At 35.6% G+C, this 16,665-nt stretch overlaps 3 protein-coding genes across 3 annotated transcripts; 2 read left to right on the top strand and 1 right to left on the bottom strand.

The window, feature by feature from the left end:
- The first annotated feature begins 17 nt into the window (after positions 1–17).
- LOC148958009 (uncharacterized) lies at positions 18–5,710 on the top strand. Its single transcript, XM_089114220.1, has 8 exons — positions 18–391; positions 1,203–1,271; positions 1,628–1,987; positions 2,496–2,615; positions 2,978–3,216; positions 3,328–3,506; positions 3,761–3,857; positions 4,561–5,710. The coding sequence occupies exons 1-8, from the start codon at positions 136–138 to the stop codon at positions 4,900–4,902; spliced, it is 1,662 nt and encodes a 553-aa protein (XP_088970346.1). The 5' UTR covers positions 18–135; the 3' UTR covers positions 4,903–5,710.
- On the top strand, positions 4,979–7,086 carry LOC148958008 (uncharacterized). Its single transcript, XM_089114230.1, has 3 exons — positions 4,979–5,120; positions 5,347–5,438; positions 5,578–7,086. Exons 1-3 carry the CDS (start codon positions 5,108–5,110, stop codon positions 5,905–5,907), a joined length of 435 nt encoding a protein of 144 aa, XP_088970356.1. The 5' UTR covers positions 4,979–5,107; the 3' UTR covers positions 5,908–7,086.
- A 1,219-nt stretch (positions 7,087–8,305) lies between these two features.
- LOC148958007 (uncharacterized) lies at positions 8,306–11,544 on the bottom strand. The gene is made up of 2 exons (XM_089114228.1): positions 11,158–11,544; positions 8,306–9,462 (listed from the first exon to the last, which is right to left on the bottom strand). Exons 1-2 carry the CDS (start codon positions 11,440–11,442, stop codon positions 8,767–8,769), a joined length of 981 nt encoding a protein of 326 aa, XP_088970354.1. The 5' UTR covers positions 11,443–11,544; the 3' UTR covers positions 8,306–8,766.
- Between the last annotated feature and the right edge of the window lie 5,121 nt (positions 11,545–16,665).

The raw sequence follows: 16,665 nt of genomic DNA, 5'->3' as shown, positions 1-16,665 counted from the left end.
CCAGAAAGCAGAGGCAGGTTGTCCTCGTCCCTAAAACGAACACATTCTTCGTTTCTGTTTTCCCTTAAAACCAACAATCTATGCGTTTTTAATGTGTCATCGATACCAGTGGTTGTGGTTGTCTGTAGTATTGGAATGGCGGACGGAGAGGACCGAAGCTTTGGCAGTAAGAGTCGAGCCGAGAAAGTTTTTGAGAAGCTTAAAAATTGCTCAAAGAAGCATTTTAAGAAAAAGAAAAAATATCATGTTATCTGTGACTTAACAAAAAAACATTCAGATATCAGACGCGGGCGGAACCGTAAAGAGAGAGAGGCCTACGCTACTAGAAAACAGAGAGGGTACAACACGAACGCAGACAGACCCTACGAATCAGACTGGTTTGAGACAGAAGGTGATGTTGCAGTTTTATTGTATTTATCTTTTTTAAACGACCTGCTGAGAGCACTCTCAAGGTCATAAAAATTGTGATACCAAACATGGGTTCTAATGGACGTGCTGTAAGTTCCAAAAGACGTCTCATCAAAATTATTCTCATAAATAAAATGCAGTAGCAAACCATTTCATGATATATCTTAGACAATAAGAGTAAATCAATGCCTGAGCCTCAAGCCAGTTTGCAGAGCAAAGCAATTTCAACTCAAGATGCAGACATGCTAGTGCTTAGAGCACATCTAAAAATGTATTGAATTATATTGGTGCACCTGGAATTTCAGGGTGATTTTTGCGGAATTTCAGCTGTTTGTGTAGCCAAAAATGTATCAAAATCAGCCACACTCTGCAAACGAGGGCCTGTGAGTCTCATGCCAGATATACACCGATAAACTATAGTAAAATCCTAACCTAACATTAGTTAAATGTGGATGTGTTTGAAGTTGAGCAAGCAAACCCAGTATACAGCAATTCTTATTAATCCTTCAACCAGTACCTTGAACTGTGTTTTCAAGTTAGACAGCATAATATTAAAGACATTTTATTTGAAAAGGGAGAGAAGGGGGTTTATTCAGAACCTGATGCTAAAGAAGTAGTGACGAGGGGGCCTTGACTGACCTCAATATGAAAACCATTTTAATTGCTGTTCATTAGATGATTTGTCCTCTATTCTCAGCTTTCTAATATGTTTCCATGGCAATTATAAGTCAATTGAAGATAGAAAGTTTGTGCTTAGCTTTAAGTTATTTTGTGTTTCACTTTTTATCAAACAGATGACAATGGACCATCTGCAGCCCAGAATTTCAGGTCTGAAAGTAACCAGGAAGTTATCCCTGATAAAGGTTTGGAATAAGTAAAATTTTCTCCAAATCTTTACTGTAGAATCGATGCCTGAGAAAACAAATTTATTGTGTTTTGGTTCTTTTATCCATCTTTGCATACTTCAATTTGCACATAACCTTCAACTGTTGTATTGAAGCTTTTGAAATTTTCTCTATCAGAATCTAGATTAGGGTGTCAAAAGTTAAGTTTTCTTTATGTATATCATATCCATTCCCAATTTGAACATAAAAATCCTTGCTTTTTTTCTTTAATGATTATAACTGTGCAATGATTATAGTGTATCTAGGAGATATCTTACTCATTCTTACATTTTTCTTCCTACACATTAATTCTTATATTATTTGCAATATTTTAGCATTAAGTGAAGTCCTTGAAAAATGCAGATCTATGTTTTCAAAAAATATTGGAAAGCCCAGTCAGTCATGGTCGTCAAGAGTTGCTTCAGAAAATGAAAACTGGGACTCAAAAAGGAGCACTCTTTTTCAAAATGTTGTAAAACATTTTGATGCAAATCTTGGTGTTTGCCAGATATGCCACGTCAATGCAGCAGTTATATGTTGTACAGATTGCTCTCCTGTTGCCTGCTGTTGTTCAGATTGCGATGAAACTGTTCACTGCAATCAGCCACTCCATGATCGACTTGCTGCAACAAATGGTTTTTTGCAGCCAGTAGCTCCTTATGTAACAATAAAGGAAAACCAGTTGAAAGAAATACGTATGAATCAGCTATTACATATTCCAGGGATCTGTTAATTTTTTAAAAAGTTGTTTTATAAGCCATTGTGTGATTGACCTATTTATCAGCCACCTTGTAACTGGTGTATCTTTGTAATCAACTTGCTGCTACTGCAGCTGTGCAATTTTTCAGCTGATAATGATTGGAATCAACCTTGGAGAGAATTAATGTTTTACAAGTTCTGAATAACACATCATTCTTTTTTTGAAGAACAGATAAAACATGCAACTGGATAGGATCTACAGAACCTTTGAGTAGTTTCCTGTTCCTTTAAGATGTTAGGCCAGGTTCATTCCTAGCTTCACCTTTGTCGCACCAAAATATCTATAAATTTCTTTGTCCTTTATTGATGAAAGCCACTCAGTGTTTAGAATGCTTATGCGAATATTTTTCTTTTTAAAAAAAGCTTATTGTATTCAGTAGATACAGTGCATTTTGTATTTCTAGTCTACTAAATATTGTTGTACTCATTTTTTATAAATTTTAGGGTGCAAATATTTACCTCTGCGCCATTTCTCGTGTGTTTCATGCGAAGATACTTACAGCAGCGATGAAGACTACTTCACACATAATGATGGGTTTCCTGTTACTGTCATTACTCACAAAGGTTTTCTCCCCTGGACTTCTTTTCAAAAGAAGAATATTTTGTATAGCTTATAATAGATTATATGAAATCACAAAATGAAAATTTATAGTGTTTGTTGCCTTTTGGCTGCATTTAAACCATACTTGCAATATTTCAATATCTCTAATACTACAGATATGTTACTCATCTTTACAGCATCATTAACTCTTACACTCCTATTGTTTCTCAAGCCCCTAAATCAGTTCATTTTACAATTTGATGCTCAAACAATTATTCTACAACGATTCCAGAAAGCTTGGATATATCATGTTTATAAATGTTATTTGACTCATCGATTCAATTAAAATCTTCTTTGCCATTTATAGCAAACAATGTCTTTGCAGGTCGCTTTGACGTCATTGTTCAACCAGTGGAGTGTAAGTTTTGCGGGTTCGTTCAAACTTATTTGGACATACAAACAGTCGTGAGAAATGGCTACTGGCCTGGCTCCACCGTCAACATCAACTGTATGTATGCTGTTGAACTCCTTGACTTTTGGAACTTACAGCAGAGTCACCAGTCGAAGTGCTCAGAAACAGGGTTTCTTAAAGTTCTCAGTCAGCTGTCCCGGGATAATGCACGGGTATGTTTTGTTTTAATTTGCTGTTTAGCTGAATTATTGTTTTAGCTTTGCTATTTTTATCATGTTACTTATAACAGAAATTAACTGAAAAAGGAACCTTGAAATTTATAGTCGGCAACTATCAATTCGTCATCCTTTCAACGTGCTTCCAGAGAATGGAAGTTCTGCAAATACGAGCTTGACTTGCTTGCTGGAAAGGATTGGATGCAATGTCCTCCATGCTCCGTTTCACAGTTGACGTCACATATTGATGGAAACTCTAAACTACGAAGATATCAACAAAGTGGAAGGTATATTATTGCGTATACATTATCATATCTGATACCGTACACTGTTGTCTAATGATCCCATTAAATGTTAAACTCGAAGTTGCAATTTTGAGTCGTCTTGTTCTCTACAACAAACCATCTAAAATTCTTCCTATGTGGCATCGAGCACTATACGACAGACAAGAAACCGAGTTATTTCCATTAATGCCATTAAGACATGTTAATGCCACCCCAACGGTACGACTTCTTATCATTTCAACGATGTTTTATTCAAGGCGTCATCGACCAACGTATTATGGCGAACGGTTTGTTTTTTCGAATGAAAATGTTGACTATCATGTGGGAGATTTGTATAGAAGGACAGGATGCAAGGTAAGTTATTTAAGCCTGCTGAAGTGCTATCAGCTTACTGCACATCGAAAAATATAGCCGACCTCTTGTTGTTAGTGTTATTTTTAGCAAAAAATAGTTTTAAGAAGCATGTTGAAGAAATATGCAAAATCGTACACCACACGCTCCACGCATATAATCGAACATCAAACTTATTGGGTCCTATAAAATTAGGGATTTCGATGGTTGTTTTATAATATCACAATTCAATTATTGCCCACTTGTATGGATGTTTCACAACAGGGCTATCAATGTGATAGTTAATAGCATTCCTGATAGAGCAATGCGATTGGTATGCAAAGATAGTGAAGTTGAACTACAAGAAGAAGTTTAACTGCTCATCAGCGCCATCTGCAACTGCTAATGATTGAAGTATTCAAAGCCATTTGAATCCAGTTTTCATTAAGAAGTTTTCGTTGAAAACAATAGTTTAAGAGAATTATAAATACCTGGGTTTTTTGTAAATTGTGTTTTTTAGAACATAATTGTAATTTAGGTTATATTGTTTTATTTCATTGGTAACTAGTATTTAAATTTGAAATTTTATATCAGTGTTTTAGATGTTGGCGCTAAGTTGCTCATAGCCGTAAGTTTTTCTAGAAGTTGTGCTGTTATCTTAGATATAATCTTTCTACATCAATATATAGGGTAAATCAGTTTGTCAAATCAAGTCTTTACATTACAGAAAATGAAGACGGACAATCAATGTGGGAACAGCGTTTGGGAAGCTGCTGCAAACAAGGCAAAGAGAAAGGGGACGCTAGATGAGACTGGTCTTTTGTTTAGCAGCTGTAGGCACCAAGTTGCACAAAAAGCGCTCAATATGTTCCAGGGAGAGCTTTTTGCCTACCATCATTTTTTGCATCTGAATGATGTGTTGAAAAGAGAAGCTAAATTCTTTTTTCAGGATATTGCTTGTAGATACAAGACGTGGGTGGAGAAGATTGACCCAGTTAACGCGGCGAAAGTCACATTTGCAGTCAATCTTATGCATGGTGCTGGACATGACTGGACGTGTCAGGCATGAAGTTTTAGACTTTTTTGAAAATCGTAAAAAACTTTTTTGAAGCTATTTGTTTATGCCTTTGACTTGCATTTGTTTTATTTTTAAGATTATAATATTTTAGCTATTCGAAGGAGGCAGGTTCAAAGAGGGAATCGGTAGAAGTCACGGTGAAGACTGCGAGATAGTGAACAGCTTTTTATCCAGTGCTAGCTGTGTAACTCGAAGAATGACGCCGGAAGGTAATCATTTTGTGTTACTTGAAACGAGACAGCGAATATTAATTAACTTTATTTCATGTTCTGCCCCATACCTTCTTTATATTGCTATTCTTTTTTACTATATTCGTTATTCATTCTGACTGTCATATCTGATCTAAATCTGATACCTGAATCATTGTTCGCTACTTACTTTAAAAAATTTTGAATGTGAGTTTTTTCTATCTTTTTCTTCTTTGATCATTTTCAGTTCGGGAAGAGTATTTGACTGAGATGATTCTTAGTTGGAATCAAAGACGCATCTTTGATATGCCAAAAGCATTAGTAAAGCGAAGGAAAACCGTATGTACCAAACTATATTGCCATATTCGTCCTCTTGACATTTACTAAAACAGACTCAAAGTTAATGCGGTCGAATGTTAGACCATTTTTCAATGCTCTGTTTATATTTGGCTAATCACTATCTAGAATCTCTTACAAGGTACTGACAACGATGCAAGATTCCTGGAAAGAATTGGAGCTTTACTGTGAGGAAAAAGCCATCAACTTGAGTATAGTGAAACATAAAGTTTGGTTTGAAGAGCTGCGTGACTATGCAAAGGGTATTTGCTTTATTTATTCAGTCATTTTTAGTATTTGCTTTATTTATTCAGTCATTTTAACAAGAAATTTTCTTTCGAGGAAATTTAGCAGCAGCCCCCCCCCCCCATCTCCTGTAACAACCCTGCGCGGCAAAGGAAAAACTGTGGAGAAATACCAATATTATGAATTTTTGACAGGAGTCACAAAAATAGAAAAGTGCAAATTTTAACCTTGATGGAATTTGTAATGTTCTGAGTGGGGAAAAAAGATTTGCCGGGGAAACAAATTTTCTTGCCAAGTTTTTATTTTACCTTGGCGAGAAAGCTTTACATCGGGGTCGCTACTGGGAGGATGTGTGATATAGATTGCATGTATATTTTTAGACGATGGAAGGGTAATAGCGTGACTCAAACTCCAGTAAACGGAGCAACTTGACTAGACATTAGCTCACTAAAGTAGCCCAATCAATGCTCATATCTTAGCACAAACACCCTATTTGGGCACAGCATTCAAGGCAAATAGAGCCATATTTGTATCGGATTTAGGAGACTTTGACGCCCTTACATCGTGGTACTGAGACAAGCTATCTCCATCTGCCTCACTCAAAGCTGCTTTTTCAGCTTCCCAAAAACAGCCAGTTTTCTTATGGAACTGAGAAATCTCACTCAGTGACAAAATATGTGGTGAAAAGACCCAAAAAGACTTTCAGGTGACGCCTTTCTGCAGTCATATCTCAGCCTATCTCAATCTGAAATCTTCCTTTTCCTGCCATTCATGTACAGCCATGCTTCCTTCTTTTTTGTTTCTATTTCATTCAATCTGACTTGATATTTCCGTTCCAATAATCCATCTTCCTTGTCCCAGTGTCTTTGCTTAGTTTTAAATGGCGACTGACTTCTTTCTACATCTGCAGAGAAGTTGTTCTTTAGGTTTCATCAGACCTCACTGATTTTGATAGGATTTCATGGCATGCTTAAAAAAAATTTGCAATTTAGTCGACGTCAGAATTTTGTTGATGACATCATAATTTCTTTCATTCGTTGTTTCGATCTGTAGATCGTGCAAAGAGAAAATTTGATGCTCATTCCACGCTTTTAGTTGAAAAATCGCATATTTATCTTGCTGAATTTGCGTAATTTTACATCATTAACGCTTTTCTTCTTTCAATCCCTTCCTTTCCCGTTAATATTTATCAATACATAAAGGATAAACTTCTAAGTTTGAAGATGGCACGAAATGATGAAAACAAAGCATATTGAAGCAGTTTTTATCCGACCCTTTTCGGGGCATAAACGCCAGATAATGACCGAAAGTAAGCAGAAAATTATTATGCAGGTGTTGATAAAAAACTAACACGAGAGGAAGAAAAACACGAGAAAGGTGCTCCAGTATGCTATGGCTCCTCTATTTCGTGCAATCTTCAAATTTTGCGGTACCAAAAACATATTTAAAGTATAAAAGAACAAAAAATGGTAACACCGAGAATGAAACAATGGCATGCATAAAAGACAAGCACAGTTTGCCAGAAAACTAAGAAAATATGATGTTATACAAACCTCAGCCTGGTTTCACTGGGCGCTGTCACAATTGGCTGATTAGAAGATCAAGAATTCTGCTTGTTGTTAGAGTAATGTGCCAAAACACAGGGACGGGTGTTTGTGTAGGTATACTTTACTGTCTTATCTGATAAAATTTGTAATTCTTTCTAATTATGATATAATTTTTAACTATATTTATATTTTAGTTTTGTTTTTAGCTCTGATATCTTCTTTTTCTCTTCAGTAAATGATAATATGCGTTGACCACAGTGTCAAAATATTAACAGCTTTATTTGATATATTAAATCTTTTATTGTGAAATATTTTATTGCTTTGACAGAGTTAAGCAACTTAAAAAGAAATTGAGACATGATTTATAAAACACCATCATGATTTATGACGCTATTTTTTCCTTTTTTGAGTGGTCATTGACGGTCACACCATAACCTCACCGAGTCCGACTCCAGGCCCAAGGCCAGAGAGGGGCTAGAGCTGCTAAGCGCCTCAAAGGTCGAGAAATAGCCCCCTAACTAGAATCTAGCTCCATGCATAAGTTTGTTCAAATGGTGTTAACCGCTGTACTCTTAGCGTTCATTGTGTCCTCCTACGTCTCCCGCGCTTCACTCCAAAAATTGTGACTGTATATGAGAGATAAAATGTAATTCTATATTTTCATATCCTTGATAAAATGAGATATTGTTGTAATTTCAAAATAATGTAGTTGAAAATGTAAAAAGCAGCATTCATTTCCAGTATTACAATATTATAATCACATTTTAGATAATAATCCCTCATAACTTTATAAAATCGATAGATCTTTCATCTGTTGTTGGTGTGGTTCTTCTGTTAAAGTTCACTCTTTACTGCAAAACTTTGTTTCATTTATTGCTCTTTTCCATTTTATTTTTATTTCATTCAGAAGTAAAACGGTTGATTAGGCACCGCCCTAAAAAGTTTTTTCTAAGACTTTGCAAGACCCTTCCTTTTCAACGTATATATTAGAATTGATAAAACCATGCCTCCCCTTGCCAGAAAGTTGCTCCCGGTCTCTTGCCTGTGCGACAAGATGTATGTTGCAGATTGAGCCAAACCCTTCAGCGTCCACCCAGCACCATGTCCTTCCAATTCATCATTGGCCTTCCTTTCTTTTCTATCATTAACCTTTTCAAAACTTATGTCGTAAAAATAAGAACACTGAATAGATTTCATGAATATATAATTTTACAATAAAACAATAGGCCTGCTTAACTAATCTCTTATTTAGCCTGGATCATTTTGAGTTCTGAATTTCTTTCAGTGCAACTTTTTAACGCAAGCTACAAACACATCTGTATATCTTGAATAGTATTTCAGTAGTTCATAGATAGCTAGATGCTCAAACAATTCTATTTCTGATTTGATCTCGAAAGAGAAAAGATGTTAAATAATTACAGAGAATATATTACACAATCACATTGCACAGCAACACCTCAATTTCTGAAAAATGACAAAGAATTCTCCTGAAACCCAGTAACACAAGGCAAAGTTCTTGAAAACTTTTGTGTGCCTTTTTAACGTAGGCCTAGAGCAGTACCTATGGCAGGAGCGCTTGTGTCTGCCCACATGACACTTTCGCTGTACAATCCACAACCTCCGTAGTGCATTTCAGTGAACAGAAAAAAGTTTGGTGGAATTTTTGCTAGTGAGTGTTGACGTGCTGTCTCTCTCCAACGAACCCCTAAACTTCCTACCCTGCTTCTCAGTGATACTTGCCTACGTTTGGAAAAGAATGCAAAGTAATTGTTGGGATTTTTGTCACAATTCTGAAAGTACAACGGAATGCCATTTGAGATGAATCCTTGATTATCGTTATTTCTGGCAAAAGATGCTGGTAAGGTACCAACAAAAATGTAGGCACTCATTGCATCGTTAGTTGGTTTGGTGTAGTTAACATAATTGCTATACTGGACGGAGAGTCCCCCTGTATCTTTGTATTGCTGTATCACTGTATAAGGTTGTGAGCCATCCGGCTTTAAAATGCGCAGAAGCACATCGTGGTTGTTAGTCAACAGAAAGTCAACATCTGATTGGCTGATTCTTGACACACTGTCATTTGAAAGAAATGTGTATCCACCACCATTTGTATCCATGTCGCAGTACACCTGATGGATTCCGCTTGGCAACTGGATGTCGTAGAGTCCACTTGTTCGGCCAATTTGTTTCAGCGATTTGCAGGATGACATCTCAGTTTTAATTGTGTTCCTGGCCTGCAACAACAAAGAATATATGTTGTATTGAAGGGGTAAGACTATAATTCATTTCGAAAATAAGATAGAGGCGACGTAGATGCTGCATTACTGTTCCAAATTCTATCTACACCTATCCTCGTCTATCTACATAAACATGAAATAGCCACTATTGTGTAGAAAGGGGTTCGTTTTCACCTAGAAACTCCATTGGAACGTTCTCAATAGAGCCGCACTGATTTGGGAACGGCTTTGAAAAAAGCAAACATTTAGTAAACTAAAGCTTTTCCTCTGACACTTTCAGTGTTTAAAACGTCAGAACATAGATCGAAAACTCTACGCTAAGAAATATATATACCCCGTTGTGGATCGAAATAGGCTAATCAGAAACACGAGCACAGGACTGTATAGGTTGACCAATCAGTGCCGCTTGCCTATTAGAATGTTACCAGTGGAGTCCTAAGGTGAAAACGAACTCCTTTTGTCTACACAGTAGCGGTTTTTTCGTGCTTATGTAGATAGATTCTAAAACTGCTAGATTGAACGACGGTCGGGCTTTACCAATAATCCGAAACATGTCGCCATTATAGTTTTAATGTTGCCATTATGATTTGGGAACCTCAAAAGTCACGTGCTCGCGTTTCTGATTGGCCTATTTCGATCCACAACTGGGTATATATATTTCCTACTGTAGAATTTTTGATCTATTTTCTGACGTTTTATATTCTGAAAAGTGTCAGACAAGACACTTTAGTAACATGTTTCAAAGCCATTTTTTAGAATTCTGTACCACGAGAAAATTGTTTGTAAAGTAATTTTACGAGCTTTTATCGACGTCAATTCTTTTTACTAACTAGGGCATCAAATTTTTGAGTTTCCTAGGGAAATAAATCTTGACATCATGCTAAGAGTACAGTACATATTTGTAAGCCGAACAAACTGAGCAGTCAAAAACATTTGTTATAACTTTATAGAAGAGCAATGCTTAATTTTTAAAATTTCGAATCATTGAACGGATAACCCTGTTTATATATTTCTTGCTTTTTATTTCAATTCGTTTGTCTACGGATTAGGGAAACTATCTTTCAAGACTATCTTTCATTTCTAGTCGTGCTAGAGCAACCTAGATAATTTTAGCTGAAGAGTCGTCACCAATCGCTAATGCAGAAAGGTCTACTTTTTGGTTGTGCCCTAATGCTCTCATAACATTTTCTTGAGGCGTAATCTATTTGTCTTTGGTCATCTAGTTAAGAAGCTGGGTAGAACTCCCCTTGATCAAAACGCAAAAATATTTATTTACTTGCATTCAAGCTAGATCACAACGCTAAATGAAGGAGTTAAAGGCTAATCCTTGATAAATCAATATTGTCTTTGATCTATTTCTCGTTCTAATTGTGGTCGCAACAAACTTTGATTGGTGGATCAAGTTCCAAAAATATTTTTTCCTTGAGAACATGCAAGTTTTGCTCATGAAGAGATCTTAAGCTAAAATCTAGAACATCAAGCACTGCATAAACCTACTAACCTGAAATGGAACTATTTGGAGAAGAGATCCTTTCATAAAGAGAACGACTAGAAACATTAAATTCAGTTGAATCAATATTTTGTTGTCAATATTTCATGTCTTCATCAGGCCATTGTCTTACAAGCAAATTGACTACGATTTTAGCCTTATTTCGACAATAATGATATGATCTCAAAAGAATTTTAACTTACTTGCTGAACTGCAACCTTCTCCCAAACGACAATTTCTTTTTCTTTTATGTTCTTCAATTCCGTTTTACCCTTTATCATTTCATATTCCCTCGTGCTTGCGTATCTTACCACATGAGTACATGTTCCATCCATGCTGCATCTATGGAAAATTCTAGAACATCCAGCTTCAAGCAAATTGTGACTTTCTTGTCCGATGATCACGTCATACTTCGATGCAAACATTTCGATTGCAAAGCAGAAGTTTGCCAATGCCTGCAGTAAAAACATCAAATTGATAAGAGGCATCTCGATTTTACTTTTCAAAAGACTTCTGCTCTACATTAATCACTTGCATATGAAACGACTACCTTGCTACGTGAGACGGGGGCTACATGAGCATATTGAAAGGAACATAAATAATTTTTCATAAAGCATTTAGGCTTATTGTTTGCATAAAATCAAACAGATTTCCAATGACAGGAAAATAAAGAATGTGATGAACGATGCAGCTAGGTTGTTACAAATATGTATGTATGTATAATTCGCCACACTAAAAGTATTTACAAGTTATAAAAGTTAAAAGAGTATAATACAATAATTTACATTAAAAACAAAAAGATAAACACCCCTAATTTAAGTGACAGGATGCCATTAAAAGGTCTAGCTGACCTTATTTCCATAATGGTCTCCTTAAAGGTGCTGATTTATAAGGGAAAAGAAAAGACGGGAAAAGAGATGAGACAGGAATTTTTTACTGGCGTTAGTTAGAAACCGGTCCTTGGTAGTTGACATATATGCCATCTTCTTTTTTACTATGTTTTGAAAAAATTATCTTTGATCTTATGTTTGAAGGTGTTGATATTAGATGTTGATTTTAATGCTGATGGAAATTTTTTCCATATTTTGGGCCCTAGGTAGTACAAACATACATACATACATACATCTTATATGCATACATACATTGTTTATTTGTTTAAGCAGGTTTAAAATTTGGGAGGCAAACAATGCCGATGTGGACCTGCCATCTAAAACGGAAAATATCTATGAAATTAAAGTAAACCTAATACAATCTTTAACTAATCAAATCTTTTAGATTAAAACCACCTAAAATGTAAATTTTTTGAATTGCCTACAATAAAGAATATAATAGTATATGTAGTAAACGTCCTTACAATTTATGGCACTGTTTTCTTTTTCTTAGGAAATAGTTTCTAAAAGCCCGGCCATTGATTTTAGTTTTTTCTTAAATACTGATGCGTTTCTGTGTGACTAAATATAATCCGAAATAATGTCCCAAGTTAATGCAGCTCTATGTTTGAATGTCCTTCTTCCAATTTCATTTCTCGGTCGGTTTAGTTTAATTTTCGATGAGTTTCTAAATGAATACTTAACGGTTTCTTTTAATACCATATATTTGGGACGCTTGTCCAGTTTTGCTTTTCCGACATGGTAGGTTTAGTTCAAATCTTGATTTTCGTGTAGTCCGGTCCTGAGCGGATGAAATACCTCGACACTGGACGCTGGGGGCGTTCCTTTGAAAAAATCATGACGTTGAAACAAACGCATTGGTCTATCCTGTTCTTTGTTGGGAGCGAATTTATAGCCTTGAATTCCGTAACCACAATATATGCTGTGTTTTTTAAGATTGAGATAAAAACGAATGCATTTGTTTCGTGCTGCCTGGATTCTATTGGACAGCCTTTTATTCAGCCCGGGATACCAGGACGAGCTGGCATAATCAAAATGAGGTTGAGCAAAAGCAATTAAAAGCAACCTCCCAAGGGGCTTACCCTGCTTCCTGTACAGAAACTCTAGCTTGCTACTTATTTGCCACCACCCTAGTTGCCATTGATGCCCCAGAAAGAGTTTCATTCAGAACACATATGAAATATGTGACCGTTGAGTGTTGCTTGATTTTTATATTTCCCCTAATGACGTCCAACTTGTTAAGAATCTTGCGACTCATAAGAATGGATTTCGTTTTGTCTTCTCCAAAATGAATGATGAGTTTGATTTCTATAAACCAATCACAGAAAGAATTGATTCTTATTCAAGTTGCTCTCAATTTGCTCAATGTTTTTGTCTCTAGAAGTTAAACAAGAATAATCTGCATATAGAAGCAGGTCACAAACGACTGCTCGTGCCATGTCATTTACATAAAGAAGGAAGATGAGAGGACCAAGAATAGGCCCTTCAGGGACCTCGCATGGCAGATCGACATGCTTTAAGTACTCCTTTTCAGCGTTGACTGTAAATGATCGATCCTGAAGGTAAGATTAAAACCACAAGATGGCAGCCAAGGTATACCAGTTTATCCAGGAAAATACTATGGTCAGTTGTGTCAAATGCTTTTTGAAGGTCAATCAAGATCATGCCTGTAAACATCCCCGTTTCGAACCCTTGGAGGATCTTGTCATTCGGGTAAAATAGGCAGGTATCAGTTGAGTGATGAGCACGAAATGCCAGATTGGTATTTATATAGTATGTTCTTGTCTACGATGAACTTTTGTATTTGACCATGAATGATTTTTTCAATAATTTTTTAGAGTTGCGGAATAAAGAAATTCGACGATAGTTTGCGGGGTTCAAGTATAAGAATTACCGTGAATGCAAAGTTCACGTCTGGCTATTTCTGCTGGCTTTTTACATTTAGAGAGGTCAAATCTTGAACACACCATCCAACTATGATATATATATATTGTCTTATTTTTTGACACCATCGTAACACTTGATTATCCAAAACAACACATTAGAGAAAAATTCAACGTCGGCTTTCGATGATAATAAGAAATTAATCTTTCTCTTCAGTTTTATTTTCTTTAATTTATCATCAGGAGAAAATCGTTCAAACCAATAGCAACTTTGTTCTTCTTTACTGTGCTTAATAGTGCTATTTTACCATATTGGAGGTTTAGGCTGATATTTTAAGTATTGAGAACTTGTGAGGTTTGTAGTGAATTGTCATAGGTAAATTTTGGAGCATCTTTTGACAAACAGTTGACGATATGTGTATGGCTTTAATTAGGCAAGATTCAAGTCACTCGGAAAGAAAAATTGATTTCTTTATCTTTGTAATTGTATTTGTAAGGAAAACTGCCGTTAAATTTGCATTTATAAGATGATTTACCCTTATTTAATACAAATATGTGTTAAACAAATTTGCGTCGAAAATAAATGAATAAAAACACCTGTCATGAACTGATTTTAATCATCATTTCCTGCTATTTATCTTTTAATAGTATTAGTTAGGTCTGCACAATCTCACCACTCTGTATTGAGGCCCTACAAGGGGGTTGACATCATTTCATAACGAAATCTTGCCATTATTTCATATTTCAAAATTAACAAATTAAATTTTTCAAAATTATCAAAAGGCCCATCCTGCTCCCAATTAAGGAATTGGATTTATTAATTCTTTGATACCAACTAAACTTAAGTATATGCTTGCTACTCGCTTTATCTATGAATAGCTTGGTTGGGTTCTGGAAACACTCGAAAGACACTCTTTCTACTTTGGCTTAAAACACTTATATATACGGTAAAAACCCGCATGTAAGAACCAATTTTTTCAGAGTTTGGCCAAAACAGGTTCTTGTATCATGGGGTACTTACTGACAGTTTAGGCTTAATAGTTCTTAGTTGGGTTCTTAATTCTACAGAGTATATACTTATTTTGCTTATCATAAAATAACATTAAATCTGGTCTGTTCTTCATTCTGAATAACTATTAGTGTACCAATGTTGCCAAAAGCCCATCAATAATTGATCAGTGATACAGTTCTGTATATGAAATAGTAGCAATTATTGTCTTATAACAACAGTTCAAATTTAACATTGTGCATTTCAAGTTTTTTCAACTTATTATTTTCGAGTTTTAAGTTAATTCAATTTGATATATGACATTCTAAGAATGGCCAGAAAATGCATATGAAATATTTATAGCATCGATAAGAAAGAACTTTTTTTGAAATCAATGACTCATTGGTTGGATTTTGAATTGACAGACTTTCTATTGTATTAACAAAACAGAAATTTTCTTTCTATAGTTTGTGTATATTTTCATGCATATAAAGTTTGCAATGCTTTTAAATCTGTCAGTTTTTCTCTTTTTCTTTTCTGGTTTGATCGTCAATAGCTGACCTGTGGTGAAGTAACAATTCGAGGAGGGAGGGGGCAAATGTTTGTGGGCCATTAATTTTGTGCTTAAAGGTGCACACTGCACGTTACGCCACTGAATCTTTCTTAGATTATGTTTCTGGCTTCTCTAGAGTATTTATTTTCATGATTTATTTTGTCGCCAATCATGGGGATGGCCTTAAAACTTTAACAATCTTAATATTTTGGTCCCTCCAATTTCAAATACGTTTCGCTGGTCATGAAGGCCATTACTACTCCATGTTTAGGGAAAGGAATATTGTTTTTCTCGTCATTTCTCAGAGTTTTGAGTTCGAAAAATATCTAAACAACTCAATACTCGTTGTTTTGTGTGGCTTCTGCGATCAAATTAATAACCCTCACATATAATTTAATAAAACACTCTGTTATTTCGCTATTTTGATATTTCATTCAGGGAATCAATATTATTTCATATTTCAAAGCTAAAAACCTAAATATCTATGTTTTTTCTCCAAAAATCGCAAGTATTTCATATTTCAAATACCCCTAATAGGGCCTCTGTATTGTGCTACTCTCATCCTAGTGATATATGCGATGTTCTGCAGATCATCTATTCGTCCCTTTTTAGGACTTCCGCATCCTCTTTCCATAGAAATCAGCATCCATTCAGTCCACTTTCCTGTTTCCATGCTTACAACATGGCTTGCCTATTTGACACTTATATTTTCTTGAGTTTACTACAACGTCAACAGCTTTGGTGTTTTATCTTAAACTTTTATTTGTCCACTTGTTCATGCATCTCGGTGCCACTGCGAATTTATGCTTACTGCACGCTTGAAGGTAAAGTACTCAATATCATCCCTTTTTCTCACTTGTGTTTGCTGCAGTTTAGATTTTTGATACTTTCACAACATCTTTCTAGCCTTTGATCACCTGCAAATGCTTTTCATCGTCCATGCCAGAAAGCCGAACTTCATGATGCCAGCAAAAGTAATCTGTGTTTTGAATCATATCTTGATTAGGAGAAAGCATATTTACGTTGCCTTTACTTATAAAGAAGTATGATTTTTAGACGTGTACCAAAAGACTCAGGACCTAGCCCCTTCTACTTCACAGTCAGTTTTGGCTTTAGCAACCGTTTTCAAACATTCGTTCACGCAACTGAAATACAGATTAGAGGTAATCTCCATCAAACTGGGAATGGTACATCTTAAATTAAATCTAAAAACCAAGAAAATGAACCTTTATTCAAAGATTAAATTTAAGAAATGCATACTGATAAAGATGTATGTCTTTTCGAGAAAAGACTTCAGGGCTGCTCTGTGGCCACACTCTTCCTTTCAAGCAATTTTTCAATTCTGTTGGCCGTCTAAAATTGATTTGACCGAAAAGAATACTTTTGCCGATGTGTGG

This window comes from Rhopilema esculentum, chromosome 19 (genome assembly GCF_057945365.1).
Source record: "Rhopilema esculentum isolate cy_ngs chromosome 19, ASM5794536v1, whole genome shotgun sequence".
NCBI lineage: Eukaryota > Metazoa > Cnidaria > Scyphozoa > Rhizostomeae > Rhizostomatidae > Rhopilema > Rhopilema esculentum.
Note: the sequence above shows the minus strand (reverse complement) of the source record. Positions and strands in the feature narration are given on the sequence as shown.

Bases quoted from the DNA above. Each gene is read 5' to 3' on its own strand.
- LOC148958009 (XM_089114220.1), top strand. From the start codon at position 136: ATGGCGGACGGAGAGGACCGAAGCTTTGGCAGTAAGAGTCGAGCCGAG. The intron at 392-1,202 runs GTGATGTTGCAG...TTTATCAAACAG, and splicing joins AGACTGGTTTGAGACAGAAG to ATGACAATGGACCATCTGCA. The intron at 2,616-2,977 runs GTTTTCTCCCCT...ATGTCTTTGCAG, and splicing joins TACTGTCATTACTCACAAAG to GTCGCTTTGACGTCATTGTT.
- LOC148958008 (XM_089114230.1), top strand. The intron at 5,439-5,577 runs GTATGTACCAAA...ATCTCTTACAAG, and splicing joins TAGTAAAGCGAAGGAAAACC to GTACTGACAACGATGCAAGA.
- LOC148958007 (XM_089114228.1), bottom strand. From the start codon at position 11,442: ATGCCTCTTATCAATTTGATGTTTTTACTGCAGGCATTGGCAAACTTC. The intron at 9,463-11,157 runs GTAAGTTAAAAT...TTGTTGTTGCAG, and splicing joins AGAAGGTTGCAGTTCAGCAA to GCCAGGAACACAATTAAAAC.